The sequence below is a fragment of the Myripristis murdjan genome, chromosome 3 (assembly GCF_902150065.1).
Source record: "Myripristis murdjan chromosome 3, fMyrMur1.1, whole genome shotgun sequence".
NCBI classification, from domain to species: domain Eukaryota; kingdom Metazoa; phylum Chordata; class Actinopteri; order Holocentriformes; family Holocentridae; genus Myripristis; species Myripristis murdjan.
This window is the reverse complement of record NC_043982.1, coordinates 20349155-20369573: the sequence shown is the minus strand read 5'-3', so window position 1 is coordinate 20369573 and position 20419 is coordinate 20349155. Positions and strand designations below refer to the sequence as shown.

The 20419-nt window shown below is 42.4% G+C and overlaps 1 protein-coding gene across 1 annotated transcript; it reads left to right on the top strand.

Moving 5' to 3' along the window:
- The first annotated feature begins 7637 nt into the window (after nucleotides 1-7637).
- sall1a (spalt-like transcription factor 1a) lies at nucleotides 7638-19902 on the top strand. The gene is made up of 3 exons (XM_030048141.1): nucleotides 7638-8480; nucleotides 14388-17797; nucleotides 18883-19902. The coding sequence occupies exons 1-3, from the start codon at nucleotides 8408-8410 to the stop codon at nucleotides 19321-19323; spliced, it is 3924 nt and encodes a 1307-aa protein (XP_029904001.1). The 5' UTR covers nucleotides 7638-8407; the 3' UTR covers nucleotides 19324-19902.
- The last annotated feature ends 517 nt before the right edge of the window (nucleotides 19903-20419 follow it).

Sequence of the window (20419 nt, the reverse complement as noted above, 5' to 3'; positions counted from 1 at the left end):
GGACAGGGCTTCTCTGACGTCCCGCATTCAACCATACTGTACTTCTACAAGTGGTGTAAACAAAGGATGACAAGTCCACTCCATACACACACATACACACACACACACACACACACACACCTTACCCTCACTGCCTTGTGTTGAGTAATGTAGTAAAAACATGGTGTGTAACGATACAGCTTCATTGAATGATGACGCATTTCCCTAAAATCTGCTTGTTTAACATTCTGCCAAAGCTGTTGTTGCTGCACTACAGATTTTTTTTTATCTTCCCTGTTTTATCATGTGGTCACTGGGTAAATAACATACTGCACAAAAACAGACATACACAGACACACACTGGCACGCACACACACACACACACACACACACACACACACACACACACATTCAGAGCTCTCTTGTGTGGTCAGACGGAGCTAAATACACACAAACACACACACACACAGGAGAAGACCTCACATTAAGCGTCAGCAGTGCTCTTTCCAACAGACAGTAGGGATTTTTAACCACCAAAACCACAGTGCAGTCTAATGTGTGTTTGTGCTTGTTTTAAGGAACAATTAAGAATGGAAAGGCGTCATATTTTGCAGTGTTTTTTTTTTTTTTTTTTTTTTTTTTTTTTTAAACTGGAAATATGGAGAACCATAATGGAGTAAAAGGAAAAACTAAAGCTGTTTGATGAATTGCATGCAACTCATTGTCCAGGCAATGAAACTGTACTGTGAATAACACAGTCCACACAATGAATAGATATGATTATTACACCAGCCAAAGAACAACAACAACATCAAAACAGTCTGAATTTTGTGAGGCGATAAAACTTGATTTAGCTGCCAAATAAATAGCAATTTTTCTTTACTGCAACAATATATTGAAACGCAGTGTGTCTTTTGAATTCAACTGTATAATTCTGGAAACATGAGCAAACAGGCCTAAAACACAGCTTTCACAAAATATCATCTGCAAAATCCTTGCTTTTTTATTTATGTATTTTGCTGTCAGGTGCTACGTGGTGCTTTTGCACCGCACATCCCACAGTCAACCAGCACTAAAACGTCTTTTTCTTTGGATTTTCTGTAAATTAATTTCACTTTCAACAGGCATTGCTGTTTTATTTGTCTCTTTGTTCTCACTGTACATGCTAACTACCCAGTTTTTCTTCTGTTTATTCCAAACACGGTGCTATTGCCACTGCCAGAAAAATCAAACACATCACTTCCTGTGCACCAGAAGAACACCTACTAGACACAAGGAGTTCAGTACTGCAAATACAAAAGTTATGAAGTGGCTGTAGGTTGACTCACTTTCGTGTTTTATTGATTTATTGATGTTTATTTATATGTCAGTGTTGCATATTGCTTTAGACAGAATGAAACCTTTACCTTAAAAATATAGAATTACCCCTCTGCAATACCACCAGTGGCTGTCCCATCCCCAGGTGCCAGGCAGTGAGTGTCATAGCTGGACAAACCCCCACACCCCTCCATCCCCAGCGTCCCCACTTCTTTTTTTTTTCCCCTTTCCTGTAGCTCCAGGCAAGTCAGGGACAAGCTAGAGATCAATAGCCTGTGTTTGGCCATAGCAGCCCCATTTCTCAGCCGGGACACTGATGCTAACTATCAATAGCAATAAGGGTCTGTCTGAGACACAGTTAAACTGCTGGCCAACCAGCACGGCTGTCTGGCGGCAGCTGATAAACATCTTGTGCCCAGAGTCACTGCACACAAACCACTTGATATGCTCCAACTTTGTGGGCATATTTGCTGTAAGAACATATGTTTCTTTCTTCTCTCTCTCTCTCTCTCTCTCTCTCTCTCTCTCTCTCTCTCTCTCTCTCTTTCTTTCTTTCTTTCTTTCCTTTTTAACGTGTTGTGTCTGTTCACTCAGTGGTTACCTGCGTGCGCCTTTGTTGTGGGGTTCCACTGCTCGCCCAGCTTACTTTGCGGCTTTGACCTAGACATCACATGTGTATGTTTTGTGTTTACGAGCGCGTGAAGTAATGTAGGGATAATTCAATGTGTAATTTTTAGTTTTGCTTCCAGGTTCTTAGAAATACATAAACACTCAGCTTTTTGGGGGTGATGGCTGTAATTTCTTCAAGATGTTTGGAGTGTTTGGTTCCTCTGTAACTTCCAGTCTTAGTGATGTGTGACAGTGTAATCCAGCTCCGCTTTGCAAAAAATCTAACAAACTAAGCATCTCTCTTCATCCAAATATCATTTGTCAATGTCATATGAAAGCAGAATGTGTTTTTACAAATAAAAAAGGAGCTAAAATAGGATCCTTGGTGGTCATCCAGTGCCATGGTGTTTCTCGTTAATGCAACTCAAGCGAGCATGTTTAATCAGATACAATCAAGTGAATTTGTATCATAACAATGAGAGGATTTAATGATTGGATCTCCGTGAATGTCTAAGTGTCCATTAAGAAAAAAAGTCTTTACTTGGAGATTGGTTGCAGGGTAATGAGAAACAGACATAATTTAACAAGTTACAGCAGAATTACCACTGTATAGAGGTGCAAGTACTGTAGCGTTACCAACACATATTGGTACAGTTTAGATTGATTGATTTTATATTTCACACTCTCAAAAGTCATACTTGTCATGTTTTTATTTATTTGTCTATTTTTATGTTTGACTCGCGAGATTTTAGTGGCACTTCAATTACCCCTTACTGTGTCTTTACTGAGGATTTACAAAGTGCATTGATGTATTCTAAATTTGCAATACTCATTTTGTATTTCACACATTCAAAGCAGTGTCTTATTGATTATGCATGGTTGGTATAAGAAGTTGATGACACTTTGGTAGTTGCTTTTCCTCTGTTGTGCACAATTCAGTATACATACAGAGAGACAAGCTGAAACACCATAATTGTTATGCAACATGTGCCCGTGTTTTGTAAAATTCCTCATTTTAAATTATTGTTGTCGACATTTCTGGATCAATACAGGATACCCACAGTGGGCAATATCATCATCAAACGCCAATATGTTCCTCCTTTCTCCCACCTGCTTTAATGCTGAACAAACAAATTATTATGATTTATAAAAAAAAAAAAAAAAAAAAAAAAAAAGGCTACTGAAAAACAAAATATTTCTCCTCACTGGATCTCATGTAGTCAAACTGACTGTAACCTTTAGTATGCATTGCCATACATTACAAAAGAACAACAGTTCATGTGTGTGTGTCTTAAACTGTACAGTGCAACATTGCGACTCAGCCTGAATTTCAGGTCTAAATGCTCACTCGTTTCCAGTTACGCCACTCAGGACAGGATACTCCGAGCTGGCCACTTTGTGTGCGTGTCTGTGTGTGCGGTGTGTGTTCTTGGGGAGAATGGCGGTGGGGGGAGGGGGGGGGGTGTTCTTAATCTGGTTTTATCAGCCCACATCTCTCAACACTTATACCTAGGCAATAGGAGACACAAAACTACAACAGATACAGACACACACACAGTTACACAGTGTGGACATGCTGTGTTTGTACTTGAAGGGCTACACCAGTGGCACATACACACTCTTGCAAAATGTGGGCACATTCAGTGCGCGCGCATGTGTGTGTGTGTGTGTGTGTGTGTGTGTTGGCTCAGGGGTATAGTCAGGCCAATGACCTTTAGCACCTCTGTGACACTCTTCAGTGTTTGCTTGTTTTCCCTCAAACAAGGCAGGATTGAAAGGGGGTGTCTGTAACTGGAGCTGAGATAATGTAAAAACAAACACAGACCATTGATATCGGGTGATGCTGCAGGAAGTTGTCAGGGGGCACAATGGGGGGAGACACAATCTGCAGGACAAGTGGTAGCAGGGCTGCTGGAGGACAATAGAAAGGGTTTGATCTCTTAATTAATGGAGGCTATTCTCTGCCTGCTGCAGGTACTGAATTTAAATGCCGGCGATTTTTCAAAGGGATTTCTTGCCAAGTGGCACAAACAGAGCTTTAAACACTGCATCCTGATCATCTGGCACACAGAGTAATTTTAACTTCATACTAGGGAAATTGATAGTTTCTATTGCAGGGCCTCCCTATAAGCTCATATTTGATTATTTGAGAGGAGAGGATAGACTCCATACAGGCTCAGAGTAAAAAGGCTTGACGTGGCACAAATTATGTAGTTTGAAGGGTAGTTTTTAAAGCAATTTTGAAGTTGAAAAAAATATTTTGAACACTTTTTGCTCAGTGCTGTGTCATTGTTTTTCAGTAAAACCATTGAAATTGGGCACCATGAGCAAAGCTGCCCAGTGCTAACTATGAATCACATAATGCTCTATCTATGACATGATGCAAGGAAAATGTGGGCCTGCTTCTTTATTTCTTTGAGCACAAGGCCAGCTTTCAAGCAATCTCTTTAATCAAGCCCCTAATACTTTTGAAAAGACATCAGCATACCATGAATGAGGCCATCCACTACTTGATATGTGTGGTGATAATGATAGGAGCAAAAGGTTCAACATTTTTTTTTCTATAGCTCATTAAAATGTGTCTCAAAACAGCAAGGACATAGGTTTTAGCCTTTGTTTTTAGTCTTGCAAAACACACACACACACACACAAATCTTTTTACATTTATTTAGCTCTATTTCTTGTGATTAAATTAAATAAATGCTGACTGTGTCAGATGACATTCTCTTTTTTTATTATTATTATTACAATGGAAAGTTTCCCTTGTTGCCATACTGAGGCATATAAATTCATTTTGATTTTTTTTACTATTTTAAACTGATGGTATGTATTATGATTGATTATGGGGTGTAATAATGACAGAACAGGAGCATCCCATAAAGACAAATCATGCAGTGGTGTTTCTACAGTCCCGCTAAGGCTCTATGTAGGCTACTTCACAAATTTACCCCTCTTAACTTTTAACCGTTTTTTCCATTTTTTTTCCAGTCTTCCAGTCTTCCAGTCTTTCCAGTCTTCCAGGGTTCAGTTATCTCTCTCTCTCTCTCTCGCTCCCTCTCTCTCTCTCTCTCTCTCTCTGTCTCTCTCTCTCCGACACACACACGCTTACACACAGAGTGCAGCTGACCTAGATGAACGCGTGATCCAACTAGTTGTAATTCTTTAGGCATCTTGTTTAGCAGGGAGCTGGATTGTGAATAGAAACCCACCACATGTTGAATGCGGTGTCACACACACAAAAAAAGGATTTCTGGTGAGAAATACTCGCAAGATGGGTATCACAAACAACACGGGTGCGGGAGATTCCCCGCTTAACTATTCAATTATGCGGTCAAACGCTGTGTGTTTCTGAGCAATGATCAATTATGGGATGTCAGTGATAATAGTGAATGATGGCAGCGGGCCGGATCCCCCCTGATATGTTCCGCACCTTATCGATTGCGCGTAACAGACAAACGCGCATTTTATGCGCCACATGCAGACTTCAAGCCTCTGTCACTTTTCTCCATGCCGCCTTAGAAAATAAAGAGATTCTTTCCACTCTGACACGAAGTAACTGATAGGTCACTAACTGAGATGTGGACTATTTTATTGACCGATTTTATACTTGCAGCGATGTGGTGGTAAATACCAGAATCGGTAAATTATGACATCAATTCAGTCACCAGTATAAATACAATTGTAGCAGTTTTAGGGGGGGAAACATGAATTTTAACCTGTCATTAAAGGACCTTATAATTAAATATGATGCGACTGTAATTAATTCAGAACGATTTATTGCTTCCCAAAAAGGTGGGTAAACTATTCCACAAAACCACATACTGACTGTAGTCGGTTTTACCTGCTTCTCCTTCAATGCACAAAGGTGCCCGAGAGCATTTGTCACACTCAATTCATTATTTTTCATATGAACCTCTACTTTTTATAAGCAACAAGCAGGCCCGCATCCAACTGCCTGTAATAAAGGAGGCAGTTTCTTCTCAATTGGCGTTTAAGTGTGTGTGTGTGTGTGTGTGTGTGTGTGTGTGTGTGTGTGTGTGTGTGTGTGTGTGTTTCTCAAAGTTTTTTCGGCCCTTGCATTGAGTCATCGCTGATGGGTCCCCAAACTGTGGCCCTCTGTGTCATTCAGCCCATGATTGTTAACACCGTATCCTTACCGTCCCGGGTGAATCTCATTTAAAATGTCTCCCGCTCGGCTGGGCTGCAAATCACCCTGTTTACAATCTCACACCAACACTCACATCAATTAACTGGCCATTGATTTTCCCGCCCGGGACATTACAATATTGCAGACCCCTTTTTTCCTCTCCCAGCAAATTCAAGTTTGGTGCCCATAATTGCATGGGCATATTAACGGCACACACTCACACACACACACACACACACACACACACACACACACACACGTTTTCTCCAGTTCATGATCATTTGTTGTTTAATTCTGGTTCTCACAGTCCTTATTTCGATTTCTTGATATTTCAGATAGACCGTTCAGACATCTAAAATTAAATGCCCCAAAATACATTTGAAATTTAAAAAAAAAATCTATTCTTTAAATATTTGGCATAATGCAGTGATAATGTAGCTCAGTTCGACCCATTAAAAGTATTTGATCCCCCCCCCCCCCCCCCTTGCTCTTTCCTCTTTTTTTCATGAATAAGTAAATAGTAAGGCAAGTCGAAACTAAAAAGATAGCTGACACAAGAGAAGACCAGATCCATCTAGCCTGCAGCTGCTCTTTAAATATTCAGTGAAAAATAATGGCATCGCAGGCATCACCTATAGTAACATTATTATCTTCATTTCTCAAAATCAGCTCGACTGAAAGCTTCGTTTGTCTTTTTCAAGTAATAAATCTGTTCGACTCAGCGCATGGATGAGGCTCCTGCGGGACCTCTTGCCCTCTTAAAACATCTTCTCCGATGGTGCACTCATGTTAATCCATTATTTAAGATGATGATGATGATGATGATAATAATAATAATAATAATAATAATAATAATAATAATAATAATAATTTTATTTTAAATACTAAAATACAAATTTACGTTGTATTGGAGAATCCACGAACTACAGGCTGTTTACAGGATTGGATGAAACATTATTTCCTTGGCTAAACACAGGCAGCCCTCAGTTTAACGCTGCCTCTAAGACCCTGACTTGCATTTGTGGTAATTAAAGGCCATTAAATTGCCTGCAAATTATATGCAACTTTTGGTAAGATTACCATGCACTGATTCATACTGGCCTTCAAGTTTTCAAATGCAAACAACCCGCTGTAACGGCGAAGAGATACAGATAAGCAACTTCTTTTTTCAGTAAAACTTGCAAAACAAATAGTGTAATATGAAGTCTACGTGAAGCGGATTATGAGACAGTTGTTTGCTTTAAAAAAAAAAGTGTGCTGGGGAGAAATTCAAAGCCCTATTTATCCCCATTCAGATGAACGGACTTCTCTTCGCTGTCTACCGCACTGATCGCCCTTGTGCGCACAAAGCGTTTGAATCTCGTGTGCTTGTCCAGAGAGAGAGAGAGAGAGAGAGAGAGAGAGAGAGAGAGAGAGAGAGAGAGAGCGGTGGGGGCTGGGGGAGTGGGTGGGTGGCGGGGATTGCACCGTGACTGAATAGCCCAGTGACCAATCAGCTCGCAGGTGGGCCGGGCTCCACATTTCTCCCAGTGCCACACGGGCCCTCAAAGTTTGTTTATTCGCGGAATGCAGTGTGTGATGAAAACGTGTTAGTAAGTAACCCCCCTTTCTACTAATAATAATCAAATGAAACTGATTGGGACGTTGGATAACGCCTTGGACTTTTGGGAACGCGCACCGGTGCCATTTACGCACGGAACACGTTTGCGCGACATGCGTTTTTGCGCGCCGGGAGTCTCGCTTGAGGCTTGAGAGTGTAGGTGTCGGCGTATAACACAACAAGATCTGAATTACAACGACTTTAATGTAAATCTGGAAAACAGCAGAGGCCAAGTTGCAGAAAGAAGAAACTTATTTGGTGATCGCGGAGGTTTCAGTTCAGCGCCTCGTCGGTGCGCTTTTTAGGGGGGAAACAGTGTTTGATCGCTGTTTGATCGATATGAAAGATTGAAAGATACTGTGGCAGGCATGGACTCAAGACGTTTACATTCCCCTGTAGTAGTCAAGATAAGCTTTTTCTTGGCTACCAGAAGGGGTTAAACTGTATCTAAAGGGAGTTTGGAAAACCCAGCCTTTCTTCCCCACACGGATCAACTCATTGGGTGGGAGCTGAGAGAGAGACAAGAGTCCCCAGCAAATCAGGAGCTAATTGATTAAAGAGACTTCATTTGAATAGGAGGGGGGCTGGCGAGGTGCCAATCGCCTTTCAAAGAAGCCCCCCGTATGATTAATCGCAGAGCATTATTGATAATCATAACGGGGCACATGCGCGGTGGATGGCCTAGATTTTCGTAATTTTTTAGAAGGTTTTGTAGTCATTTTTTTTATTCTTTGCCTGCTGATGTACCAGCCAGCATGTCGCGGAGGAAACAAGCGAAGCCTCAACACTTCCAATCCGACCCTCATCTCCCCTTATCGGAACACAATGGTGAGTCCAAGTAGCCTACAACTCTCTCTATCCGACCTCTGTGAATTTCTCACACTTTTCTGGGAGATTTATCATGTCCACTGGCAAAACTGATAGGCAAAGTGATTGTTTTGAATTTTTTTTCTTTTTACACTAGCAGCTATTACTACTGTCTTCAAAATTTCAGCGTGTTTGTCATCGAAGTTTGTACTTTTCAGAAAACTTCCACGTTCAGGAAATCTCTTCTTTCACTTTATCACAGAACTAAAGACAAATTAAGCCATCTTATGTTCCTCGCTCATCTTTTGGAATGACATCAAATTAAATAGAGGGGAAATGCAAGTTAAAGTCATTAATAACGCAACTGTGCAGGATCTATCCTCAGGATTTCCGCTGTGTGCGTTACACAAAAGTTAGTAATATTACAAAACACATCAGGCTTGACTTAATATTTAAACTTGGTGTTTAAACTAGCTGACCAACTTTCCTGGAATAACGAATGCCTAGTGCAGTTTTTTCGGCTCCTCGGGACGCTTCGCTGTGCTCAGGCTCGGGCTCGGTGCGTCGAGGTGGACCACCCTGTCGAGCCTGAGACTTCTCAACTTTTCATGCGTCCCGGACGCAGAATAGTCCGTTTCTGTGTTGCAGCCTTCTACCGCAGTGTCTCAGTCTACGTTTTTTCCCCCTCGATTATGAAAACCAGTTTCACTAAGTCATTGCTTAATTGCACTGCACGCGAGCGTCCTGTATTTTTGAAAGTTAGATGAAAGGAGGGAGAAAAAAAGTGTATGCTGCCTGTACGGAGCGCAGATAAACACACTTCCTTTCAAGGCTCTCAAAATATATTATAACTGATTATCCAGACTTTGTTCTCAAAAAGTAACTCAACAGAGTTGACAAAAAAAAGTCTTTCTCACTCTGTCGTTCTCTCACTCACTCACTCTCTCTCTCTCTCTCTCTCTCACACACACACACACACACACACACACACAGTCACACACACATACCCCACACGCACAGAAACAAGACACATACACACCAACACATTCGCTCACACTAGAGTCCTGTTTAAATGCAAAATCATCTGTAGGATTTTCAAGATAAAATGTTACATTTATTTAAATAGTATGTTTTACTTTTACGCCTTTTGAAAAGTCAAAGTCCAAAGAGGGTCTGGCGGCCTGTTGTGAAATTATCCACTATCAATACACCAGCTCGTATGGTTTTTACTATTCGTAAAGCAAGCTGTGGGCTCTGTCTTGGCTGTGTTGTTGTGCTCTAAATGTGAATTCACAGCTCTTACAAAGTGGCATTGGGAGTTTTAAATTCAGAGATGTGGAGCTTACAGAGCTCCATGGCCAAGCAGAAGCCAGTCGTAAATAATTGTGGATTGTTACAGTGTTGTTGAAAAGAGACTATCTAGAAGTGTCCCAACAAAACACAGATACCAAGATACGTGTGAATAATGTGGTTGTGCTGAATTACGTAACAACACAGTTTATATTGCGTTTTAACCAAATGTAGCAAAAGAAGAAAAAAATACGGACAGACGCCTTGGTATGAAGAATTAGTATTTATTATTATTATTATTATTATTATTATTATTTTAAATTTCTGGAAATTCAAGTAGGCCTTTGCCTGTGTTTGTCGGTGTATTTTATGCAACCTGTTCGAATTTTGTTACCACACCTGAGTATTTTTATCAGTTCATTTATGTCGAAAAATATAAATATTTGCACTTGCATAACACATGCAGATTGAGTTTTTCAATTATTAGAAATGTTGGCCAAATTTGCTGATAAATTCTGTGATGTATGCAGTTAAAATTTGCAAAATTAATATTTTCAAGGCTACATTTTTTTTAATAGCCCCTCAATAACACATACTGGTTAGTTGAAATAATGTTGTTTCTTCAAGCAGAAGCTTAACAAAATACGCATTTAAGGCCACCTTAATATGACTTCTGTTGGAACATCAGGGTAAATGCAAAATGTCATTTATTTCTCTGTGATACTGTGCTTTATTTTGCCCCTTAAATCTAATTTGATGAAATAAGTTTTGTCACTGTCCCCTGGCACACTGATTCCTGCTGACTTTAACAATTAATACCCAACACGATGACATATGTTCAAATAGTTGCAAATGCAGTGTGTTTGTAATTGTGAGGTGAGGGACATGTCCTATTTAGGTTTCTGCCACTTAGTCGCTGACTGCTGAGAGAGCAGGTAACAAATGTCCCGTCTATGTTTTCTTGAGACTCCTCATAGCCAGAAGTGAAAACGGGCCGGCGTTATATTTCCAGTCGCATGTTAGTGATGCTGAGGGCAGTTGTTACTGGGAGGTCAGCTGTGAGAGCCACAGAGGGTGGGATGTTGAGCTGTTTTAACCTTTGCCAGTGTCCCTCTGTGTGGAGGTGATTAGAGTTCAGGGCCCAGTGTGTTCCTCTCTACCTCGTCATTGACCCTGCTGTTTGGAGCCACAGGCGGCCTAGTGAGGCCTTGGCTCTTTATTTAAGCGTGTGTATGTCTAGCAGTCCTTATCAATGTTGTGGCCGTCCCCTTTCGCCCTATCAAAGTGGCCCCCCTAGAGGGGAGATTGGCAGGGCAGCCCCCTTCACACAGTTGTACCCTGCAAACAACAGAGATTCAGTGACTTGTCGTTTTGCCAATGTTTATATAGTGCAAGTCTAGATGTAGCCTGAAGGACTTGCTTGCCTTTTTCCCTCCCCTTAAGCTTTAAGCATGTCACCAGGGCAGAGCTGCTGAGACTTGAGTCTTGTCCTGGACCACGGCAGCATTAGTGGAACCCCATCTAGTGTTCAGTGGGATGAGTCCTGGCGGAGGGCTGGAGACGAGGTGGGCAGAAACCCTCCTGAAGTTACAAGTGTCAAGAGGCTCGCAGCGGCCCCCTGCAAAAAAATAATGTAGGAACTCTCAAAGCTCTCCGTCAACTTTGCTACTAATCCTCGCTTGCTTGTCTCACATATTCACAGTTTGGTCAGTCTCTTTGCGGCTCTGTCCTCTGCTCTTTGTCTCTCCTGACGCCCTTTAGCCCGGCGCACTGCTTACATTGTACTTGTGGAAGGGGATCATATGGAAGTTTTACAGACTCCATCTTCATGCCATCTTGACTTTATCTTAAATTTTAATTCAGAGTTAATCCATGCTATTTTGGGAATTAAGCCTAATGCTTGCATCTGTGCTGTTTGCTGTACTCGTCTTTCATTTGGATAGTGGATTTGCAGACATGCACTGGTTTAGTTTTGATTCTTTTTTTGTTTTGCTGCCAAGCATATGATGTAACACATAGTGTTACACAGTTTTAACAACCAATGCAAATTTGTGTAAGCATTTAAATCAAAGTTACTGATGGAACACAGATTCTCAGATATACTTCTGTATTGCAGCTGTAAGAGGGTTCTTTTCTCCTCATATCTTCCCTCACATTCCTCATTTGAAGTACAGTTGGGGAAGAAGAGGCAGTGCAAAGAGCACAGTTGCAAAACAAATTGGTGGGAACAATTTACTTAAAAGTGTGTTGATGTCGACAGACTGCGAATTGGGAAATATTGCTTAGTGAAATATACTCATACTTTTTATATAAATTTTGAAATTGAAATTTTTGGAATGAATACTGTCTTTTATCTTTATTTTTCAGCAGTAACTCCACCAAACTTGTAATGCTGCTCATATCAGTAGTTTTTAATCCAGTATATATATCTTTTGAATATTTGGTATTTAGCAATAATAGTTATAAGTAAAGATAGGAGAATTATTGAAGGTGTTCAGATTTTTATAATTGTTCATAGTGCTTTCAGTATGAAATATTCTTGTTTTTGGTGAGAAACTTATTTTTAATTTCAGAAAAATTCTCGGGCCTTTCCTATAGCATGTGATTAAGAATGAATGGCTGAGAATTAGCGTAATTTCAGTGCTGCAATGTATGGCTTTTCAACTAGTACATACAATAGTGTGTTGTGTATTTTTTTTTTTTCTGTGTACGGAATATTGGACTTTAGACACAAACACACACACACACGCAATATTATTTATCTCATTTACCTCTGCCATTTTTCAAAGTATTTTTCCCCCAATCCCAGTGTTTTGACATCACTTTTATGAGTCAAAAGTTTGTTTTTGTCTCATTTTCATGTCACCCGTTTTGATACAATTTTCTTAACACTGACTTATTTACAGTCCGCCTTGCAAACAGAGACAAGGCGTTTATATAATCCACACATTTCTCACATAATAAATCAAACACATTTTTTCATTATTAACGCTTGAGGGTGTGGGGGTGTATGTGGGTGGGTGGATAGGGGGGATTTAACATGAAAAGTTATCATTAAAGTTGAGTCTTCCCGTTTGCATGGTTTGGTGGTGTGAGGGCCAGGGTTTACTGTCATGGCAACTTTGCGTTATCTGATGTCTTCGAGCAGAGAAACATTGAGGGAGATAATCCCTGAATTAAACAGGATCTGCTTTGAGTCGACTGAGATGAGCAGGGCCAGGCTGTGCCGACGATCCCCGCCGCTCCCATGCTGCGCGAACAATGGGAAGGCATCCTGTCTCTCTGTGGGGCAGGGCTGCACTCCTCTGGGTTTCATTTGCAAATGAATTCTTGGCCCTGATGAAAATGTTGAGGGGCCAGAACCACAATGAAAGGGATTCATAGAGAAATGCAATTTGTAAATCAACTTGTATGTTAAACAGTGAGATTTTAGTGTGACAAAGAGAGAAAAGAATAGGGAAAGTCTGGAGCACAGCAGTGGCTTAGGGGGCAGGGGTGTTGTCTTTTCTTTCTTTTTCCTGACTCCTCCTGTTTATTAAAATGGAAAATCAAAAAACCTGTTTCTATGCACATTTGAAAGATAGTCATTTGTTTTGTATTTGCTGGTCACTGACAAAAGTATTTGCTCTGTCTGTAAACTGGTGTGTCCAGTTTCTCAATTTTGGCAAGTTTGTAATGCATGTATTCTGACGTGCCAGCCCACTTGCAAGTTTTGACCCACTCATTTATTTCGTATTTTATTTTATTACATTATTACCTAAGTATATTACTGTTTTGTTCTTTTTTATGATTGATGAAATTTATTTTTTACAGTTTGTTAACAGTCATGTAATAGAGGTATGATTATTTTAAGAAACTATAATTCAACACAATTCTAAAGACATTATTTCACATTTTAATCATAACAGAAAATTTACTTTCACATTAGTATTAAATAGGTCTTTTGTTGTTGTTGTTGTTGTTTTTTTGTTTTTTTTTTATTCTGCTTGGCTTGTTGTGTCTAAGTGGGTGCACATAACAATCTGGATGCCACCGGCTCGGTTGTTCATGTCTCTCTGTGATTGCAGCCTGAGTGGATACAAATTAGTTTAGTGACATAGATAACCTGTCCAAGATGCCTATAGTTGGCTGAAAATGAGCAAAGTTGACAGCAAATTGAAAGTCTAATAAGTCCTTCAAATGCTTGATTTGCACCGAGTGGACAAGTAGACTTTGAAGGGCATGGAATATAGGAAATCAGTGCCTTTCTATGAAATTTCATTAGGGCCCAATGTCCTCACCTCACACTATTCTATATTTTGATGGATTATCTGAAGAAAATGATTACCTTTTGTTGGTCTGATGAAACCCTGATGTACATCTTCAAAGATCACTTTTAAGCAATATTTGAGTAGTGGCATTGATTTTGTTTCCCTTCTTATCGTGTTTCAGAGGCCACTGCATTGAGTAAGGCCTTTTCTCATTTCTGTGGCTTATTGTTGCTTTTCGATCGTAGTTTTTGTGAACACATCAAGGGGATAAGTGTAAAACTGATTAACTTAAGATTAACAACAATGGAATTTGAGGAGATAAAGCTGCTTCTTCAGCTGCAAAACATTTCTAATCACTAATCCTCTGTTTCCCCTCTTTGTTTTTCAGGGAACACAGAACCTTGCTCCGAGGACCCCCCCTGCAAGGAATCAGATGCCCACGTCTGCAGCAGATGTTGTGCCGAGTTCTTTGAACTATCAGATCTTGAAGAACACCAGAAGAATTGCACTAAGAATCAGTTAGTTCTGATAGTGAATGAAAATCCTCCCTCCCCCACCGGAACCTTCTCGCCCGGTTCCCCTCCCCATAATCCTGATGACCAGATGAATGACACGGCTAATAACACTGATCAGGCAGAGCGCAGTGACCTTTTGGACTCTAACACTCTTGAAAAAGAAGAATCCATGGACGTGGACGTTTCCGGAATCAGCAGTGGTCATGAAGAGGAGGGCAGTCACACAGAGAGTGGGAGCCCCATCAACACAGGCAGCAGCCACGGTGGCAGGGGCAGCTCCGGCCCTGCAGTGGGCACCTCAGCTATCTCTGCCCCTCTACCTCAGCTGGGCAACTTGACCGAACTGGGGAACTTCTCTATGATCAATAGTAATGTCATCATTGAAAATCTGCAGAGCACCAAAGTGGCAGTGGCCCAGTTCTCACAAGAGGCGCGTTCCTCTGGGGGCCCCAGAGTGGCCGTGCCCGCCCTGATGGAACAGCTCCTTGCCCTACAACAGCAACAGATCCACCAGCTGCAGCTTATCGAGCAAATTCGCCATCAGATACTGCTACTGGCTTCCCAGTCCCCAGAAATGCAGGTCCCCCCAAGTTCTGCTCCAGGCACAATGGGGCCTGCTGCCAGCCCACTGACCACACTCAGCTCCCATCTCTCTCAACAGCTGGCTGCAGCCGCAGGCCTAGCACAGAGCCTGGCTAGTCAGTCAGCTAGTATCAGCAGCCTAAAGCAGCTGGCTGCAGCAGCACAGCTACCTCAGCCCAACCACAGTAGCAGTGAGACATCTCAGAGCATTAGCACACTTGGGCCATCGACAATAAATGCCCAGTCTGCTGATAAGAGGCCGAGTCATATGAGTAGCCTCCACTCTCAGCTGAGCAATTCATCACTAGCTAAGTCATCCACGCCAGCATTTGGAATAGGTAGCTTGTTAAACTCTGCAGTCAATCCACTTCTACCTCAGCCCCCACCTGGCAACCCAATGTTCTCCAGCTCTCTGCCCAGTGTTGGCACCACCGTAGAGGACCTCAACTCATTAGCAGCTCTGGCCCAGCAGAGGAAAGGCAAGCCACCAAACGTCACTTCATTTGAACACAAGAGCAGTTCAGATGATGCTTTCTTCAAGCATAAGTGCAGGTTTTGTGCCAAGGTGTTTGGGAGTGACAGTGCCTTGCAGATCCACCTGCGCTCTCACACTGGCGAGAGACCATACAAGTGTAACATTTGTGGCAACCGCTTCTCCACCCGTGGAAATCTGAAGGTTCATTTTCAGCGTCATAAAGAAAAGTATCCACATATCCAAATGAACCCGTACCCTGTCCCTGAGCATTTAGACAATATACCAACAAGCACCGGCATTCCATATGGCATGTCAATGCCCCCTGAGAAGCCTGTCACTAGCTGGCTGGACAGCAAACCAGTCCTGTCAACTCTGACCTCCTCAGTAGGCATGCTGCTGCCACCAACCATGCCCAGCCTGCCACATTTCATCAAAAAAGAGGATCATTCAATAGCCATAACTAGCCCTTGTGTTACTGCTAAGAGTGACTCAGGTGCCACCGAGCCGTCAACTAAAAGTAATGATGGAGTTTCTGAAGAAGGTGAAGGTGCAACTCTGCCTACCTCAAATGGGAAAACTGAAGAAGGCAGCCAATCCTCAAGTTTCATGACAAATGTGAGCTCTGCCTCTGAGAGCACTGCTGAGTACACAACATCCAACAGCCCACCTATGATGACCAACCCTCTCATGCCCCTCATGTCTGAGCAGTTCAAGGCTAAGTTCCCCTTTGGAGGCATTTTGGATCCTCTCCAGGGGTCAGAGACCTCTAAGCTACAGCAGCTTGTGGAGAACATTGACAGGAAAGTGACGGACCCAAACGAGTGTGTCATCTGCCACCGGGTGCTCAGCTGCCAGAGTGCTCTGAAAATGCATTATCGCACACACACTGGGGAAAGGCCCTTTAAGTGTAAAGTCTGTGGCAGGGCATTTACTACTAAGGGAAATCTAAAGACCCACTACAGTGTCCACAGGGCCATGCCTCCTCTAAGAGTCCAGCACTCCTGCCCTATCTGTCAGAAGAAGTTCACTAATGCTGTGGTTCTGCAGCAGCATATTCGCATGCACATGGGCGGGCAGATCCCTAATACCCCACTGCCAGACAGTTACCCAGAGTCCATGGGCTCTGACACTGGCTCATTTGAGGAGAGAAACTTTGATGACCTGGACAACTTCTCTGATGATAACATTGAGGGCATGGAAGAGGGCCCAGATAGCAGTGTCCCAGACACACCCAGGTCAGCTGATGCCTCTCATGACAGTCTGTGTAACTCCCCAACTCCACCTGATTTATCTAGCCACGATGGGCAAGAGAAAAACAGCCAGCAGAATGCCCAACATAATGACACAGAGGATCTACAAGCCAGCCAAATTAAGGCTGCAGCAAATGGCTCAGTGGAGGGGGATTGCCTCACCAATGACTCTTCATCTCTGGGAGGGGACATTGAAAGCCAAAGCGCCGGGAGTCCAGCTGTGTCAGAATCTACCTCCTCCATGCAGGCGCCATCCCCCACTAGCCTGCAGCCACAACAGCATAAATCCCCCAGCCTGGAAGAAAGGCACCAGAGGGCCTTATCCCTGGAGCACATTAGTGCAAGCCTCATGCACTCTCACCCCTCCAGTATAGGAGCCCTAGACCTGACATCTGTCAACCCTTCTAAAGAACCCCTGGGCATGATCTTCCCCTTCCGTGAGCGTAGCACCATCAAGAACACAGCCTGTGACATCTGCGGGAAGACTTTTGCTTGTCAGAGTGCCTTGGACATTCACTACCGAAGCCATACCAAAGAACGACCATTCATTTGCACGGCCTGTAACCGAGGTTTTTCCACCAAGGGGAACCTCAAGCAACACATGCTTACCCATCAGATGAGAGACCTGCCTTCACAGCTCTTTGAGCCCTCAAACACCAGCCTGTCCTCCAGCCCCACTCCCTCCCTCCTCTCTGTAGGTTCTCTCATCAAACCTGAGGTCAACGGCTTCCTCCATGGCCTTCACCCAGAGACCAAGGACATGCCCCCTGGCTTAGTTACATCCTCTGCCTCCACTTCCCCTGTGCTGTCTGCCGCTCCGCCACGCAGAACACCCAAGCAACACTTCTGTAATACCTGCGGGAAGACTTTCTCCTCCTCCAGTGCCCTGCAGATCCATGAGAGAACACATACTGGGGAGAAGCCCTTTGCCTGCACTATCTGCGGTCGGGCCTTCACCACCAAAGGAAACCTGAAAGTAAGTTTAGAAACATCCAGAAAACTGTGGTCTGTTTAAAAGTTTGTGCATGAGAATGTTCTTGAAAAAGGAGTCTCAGAACTACTGTTCATTTAAATTAATTTGTTGTGTCAGTACACTATAGGCATTAAGAGGTGGTAATGTTGTATAATTGATGAAAGGAGCAGCCTTCTGAGAAAAGTGTATCTTAGTGGAAAGGCTGAATCACCCCATTAATATGATTATTGGGTAGAAACTTGAGAATGTGATCAGCAGAGCACAGCTGGGAATGGTTCAGTTAACAGAATTAAATACAGTTACCAGAGGCAACCATTCTGCACTCTGTCAGCCTGTAGTTTTCCATACCTGATCCCATGAAAACAGTCTTGTGATCTGTGATCACTTATAATGTCACTCATCTTTAAAATATTGACCAAGCAATTCTAATACAGCTACATTGTGTAGGGAAGAATTTGGGATTGATTGCTTTATGTATTTTTTTTAATCAAAGTTGCAGTGAATCAAGTCTCTGTGACCTACTGGCATAAACACAGCTAACTGCTTTTATATTTTAATTGATACACTTTGGTAAACACTAGAAAGTCTATGAACTTGTTTGTGCAAGGTTATCTATAAGATAGTAATGAACATAATATTCTGGATGCATAGAGGGAAAAAGTGGTTGGCCATGTTATTGAAAGGGTATGGCAGAGGTGAAATGTCAGATGTAATACTGGCCTGAACAATGAAACTGGACAGTGTAATCTTAACCTTAAACCCGTGGTCCCCTAGTGAGACAAACAAATTAAGGTTTAGATTAAATACTGCGTATCAGTCCTGCCAAAATAAGATGTTTACACCATGCCGGTACCTCTCACAGCACAGGCAACTAACTAGTCTGCTGCACCCAGGGTGTGAAGCTATTTTAATTCTAAGTCACGCATTATTATTTTTTTTCCATTGCATCATCTCATGTGCAGCTCTTGTGGCCAAGTTTGTAAACATCACTAATTTTCAAACCCTTTTGTTGCTCTGTCTCTCTCTCTCTCTTTCTCTCTTTCCCCCACCCTCCTCTTTCTATGCTCCCTTTTTCTGTCTCTCCATAGGTTCACATGGGCACACACATGTGGAACAGTGCCCCTGCCAGACGTGGCCGCAGGCTCTCTGTAGATGGGCCAATGGCCTTCCTGGGCACCAACCCTGTCAAGTTTCCTGAGATCTTCCAGAAGGACATGGCATCGAGGGCAAGCAACGGGGACCCAGCCAATTTCTGGAACCAGTACGCTGCGGCCTTTTCCAATGGCCTAGCCATGAAGACAAATGAAATCTCTGTGATCCAGAATGGAGGCATCCCACCGATGTCCGGCAGTGTGGGAAATGGGGGTAGCTCTCCTATTGGTGGCCTCACCGGCAGCCTAGACAAGCTGCACAGTACAGAACCCAACACTGCGCTGGCTGGTCTGGAGAAAATGGCCAACACAGAGAACGGGACCCATTTCCGATTCACACGCTTCATGGAAGACAATAAAGAAATTGCCACCAACTAGAGTGTTTGTCCGCAGTTGTGCACAGACTAATGAAGATGCCTAAAGGCATACTGTACACCGAAACAGACACACACGAAGACCAGAGAAAGAGAACAAGACAAGGACAAATAGAACTGAACTGCTTTGGCTTGCCATTGAAACTTTACGATCACGAGTGTGAAGACAAGTTGCTTTTTTGTACAATGTACATGTTATAGTTTTAAGGAGCTTATTTATTAGTGATTATAACCTTGCTTGAAACAAAGTGGAAGCATTAACAATTAGGTTTTTTGTTTGTTTTAAAGTCAGAATGGGTATGTATGAGTGCTTAAAAATGTGCTTTTGAAATTTAGCATATCTGGGTAGATAACCTTACCTTGGCATTAAGTTATTTTCTGTCTGTAGTAATTATAACAAAACTGTTGATGTTCATGTGATGCATTAGCCCTGTAATAAGCAAACAGACTGGCTGTAAATAATGTACACTGATCTTCTCTAGATGGTCTAACATCTGTGTATCCCCACCCCCACCCCCACCCCACCCCCCCATCACCACCCCAACCCCCACCCATACCCATGGAAAAAAAGAAAAAAAAAAAAGTGAAACTTCAGGCAAGGGACTATATGGTAGTTCCATTCTTTCCAACTGCTATTCATTTTTATTTTATTTAAGGCAGAAAAAAATTGAGTCTCACTGCATTTCAACAGTTTCTTTTAGCGTTTGTTGTTACGTTTCTGTGTATTGTACTTTTTACTTTTCATTTACTTTCATAGTTTTTTTTTTTTCTCTTCAGTCTCTGTTTTTGTTGCTTGTATTTCGTTGTGAAGTTGAAAGCAAGACAGTTGCTAAGAGGGGAACTTTCGGACAGGCCCACTTCCTGGTTTTTTGGAACTGACACAGCCAATCAAAGGGGCAGGATTCTTCTTTAGTTCCCCTGCTGGATCTCCGCATTAATTGCTGCTATGTTCGAGCATCCTCATTGACATCAAATGCAAAGTTGTGTTGAAGCTTCTGTAAATACGTTCAGTTGTGGAAATACAAACTCCCTTGCAACAAAAATGTACATACAGCTCACACAAGACAAAGTCCATCATGGCCAGGGGACAAAATGATAGT

What these genes read in the sequence shown, in the direction of transcription:
- sall1a (XM_030048141.1), top strand. Translation starts at nt 8,408, where the DNA reads ATGTCGCGGAGGAAACAAGCGAAGCCTCAACACTTCCAATCCGACCCT. An exon ending in CCCCTTATCGGAACACAATG is followed by an intron (nt 8,481 to 14,387) that starts GTGAGTCCAAGT and finishes TTTGTTTTTCAG; the next exon opens with GGAACACAGAACCTTGCTCC. An exon ending in CCACCAAAGGAAACCTGAAA is followed by an intron (nt 17,798 to 18,882) that starts GTAAGTTTAGAA and finishes GTCTCTCCATAG; the next exon opens with GTTCACATGGGCACACACAT.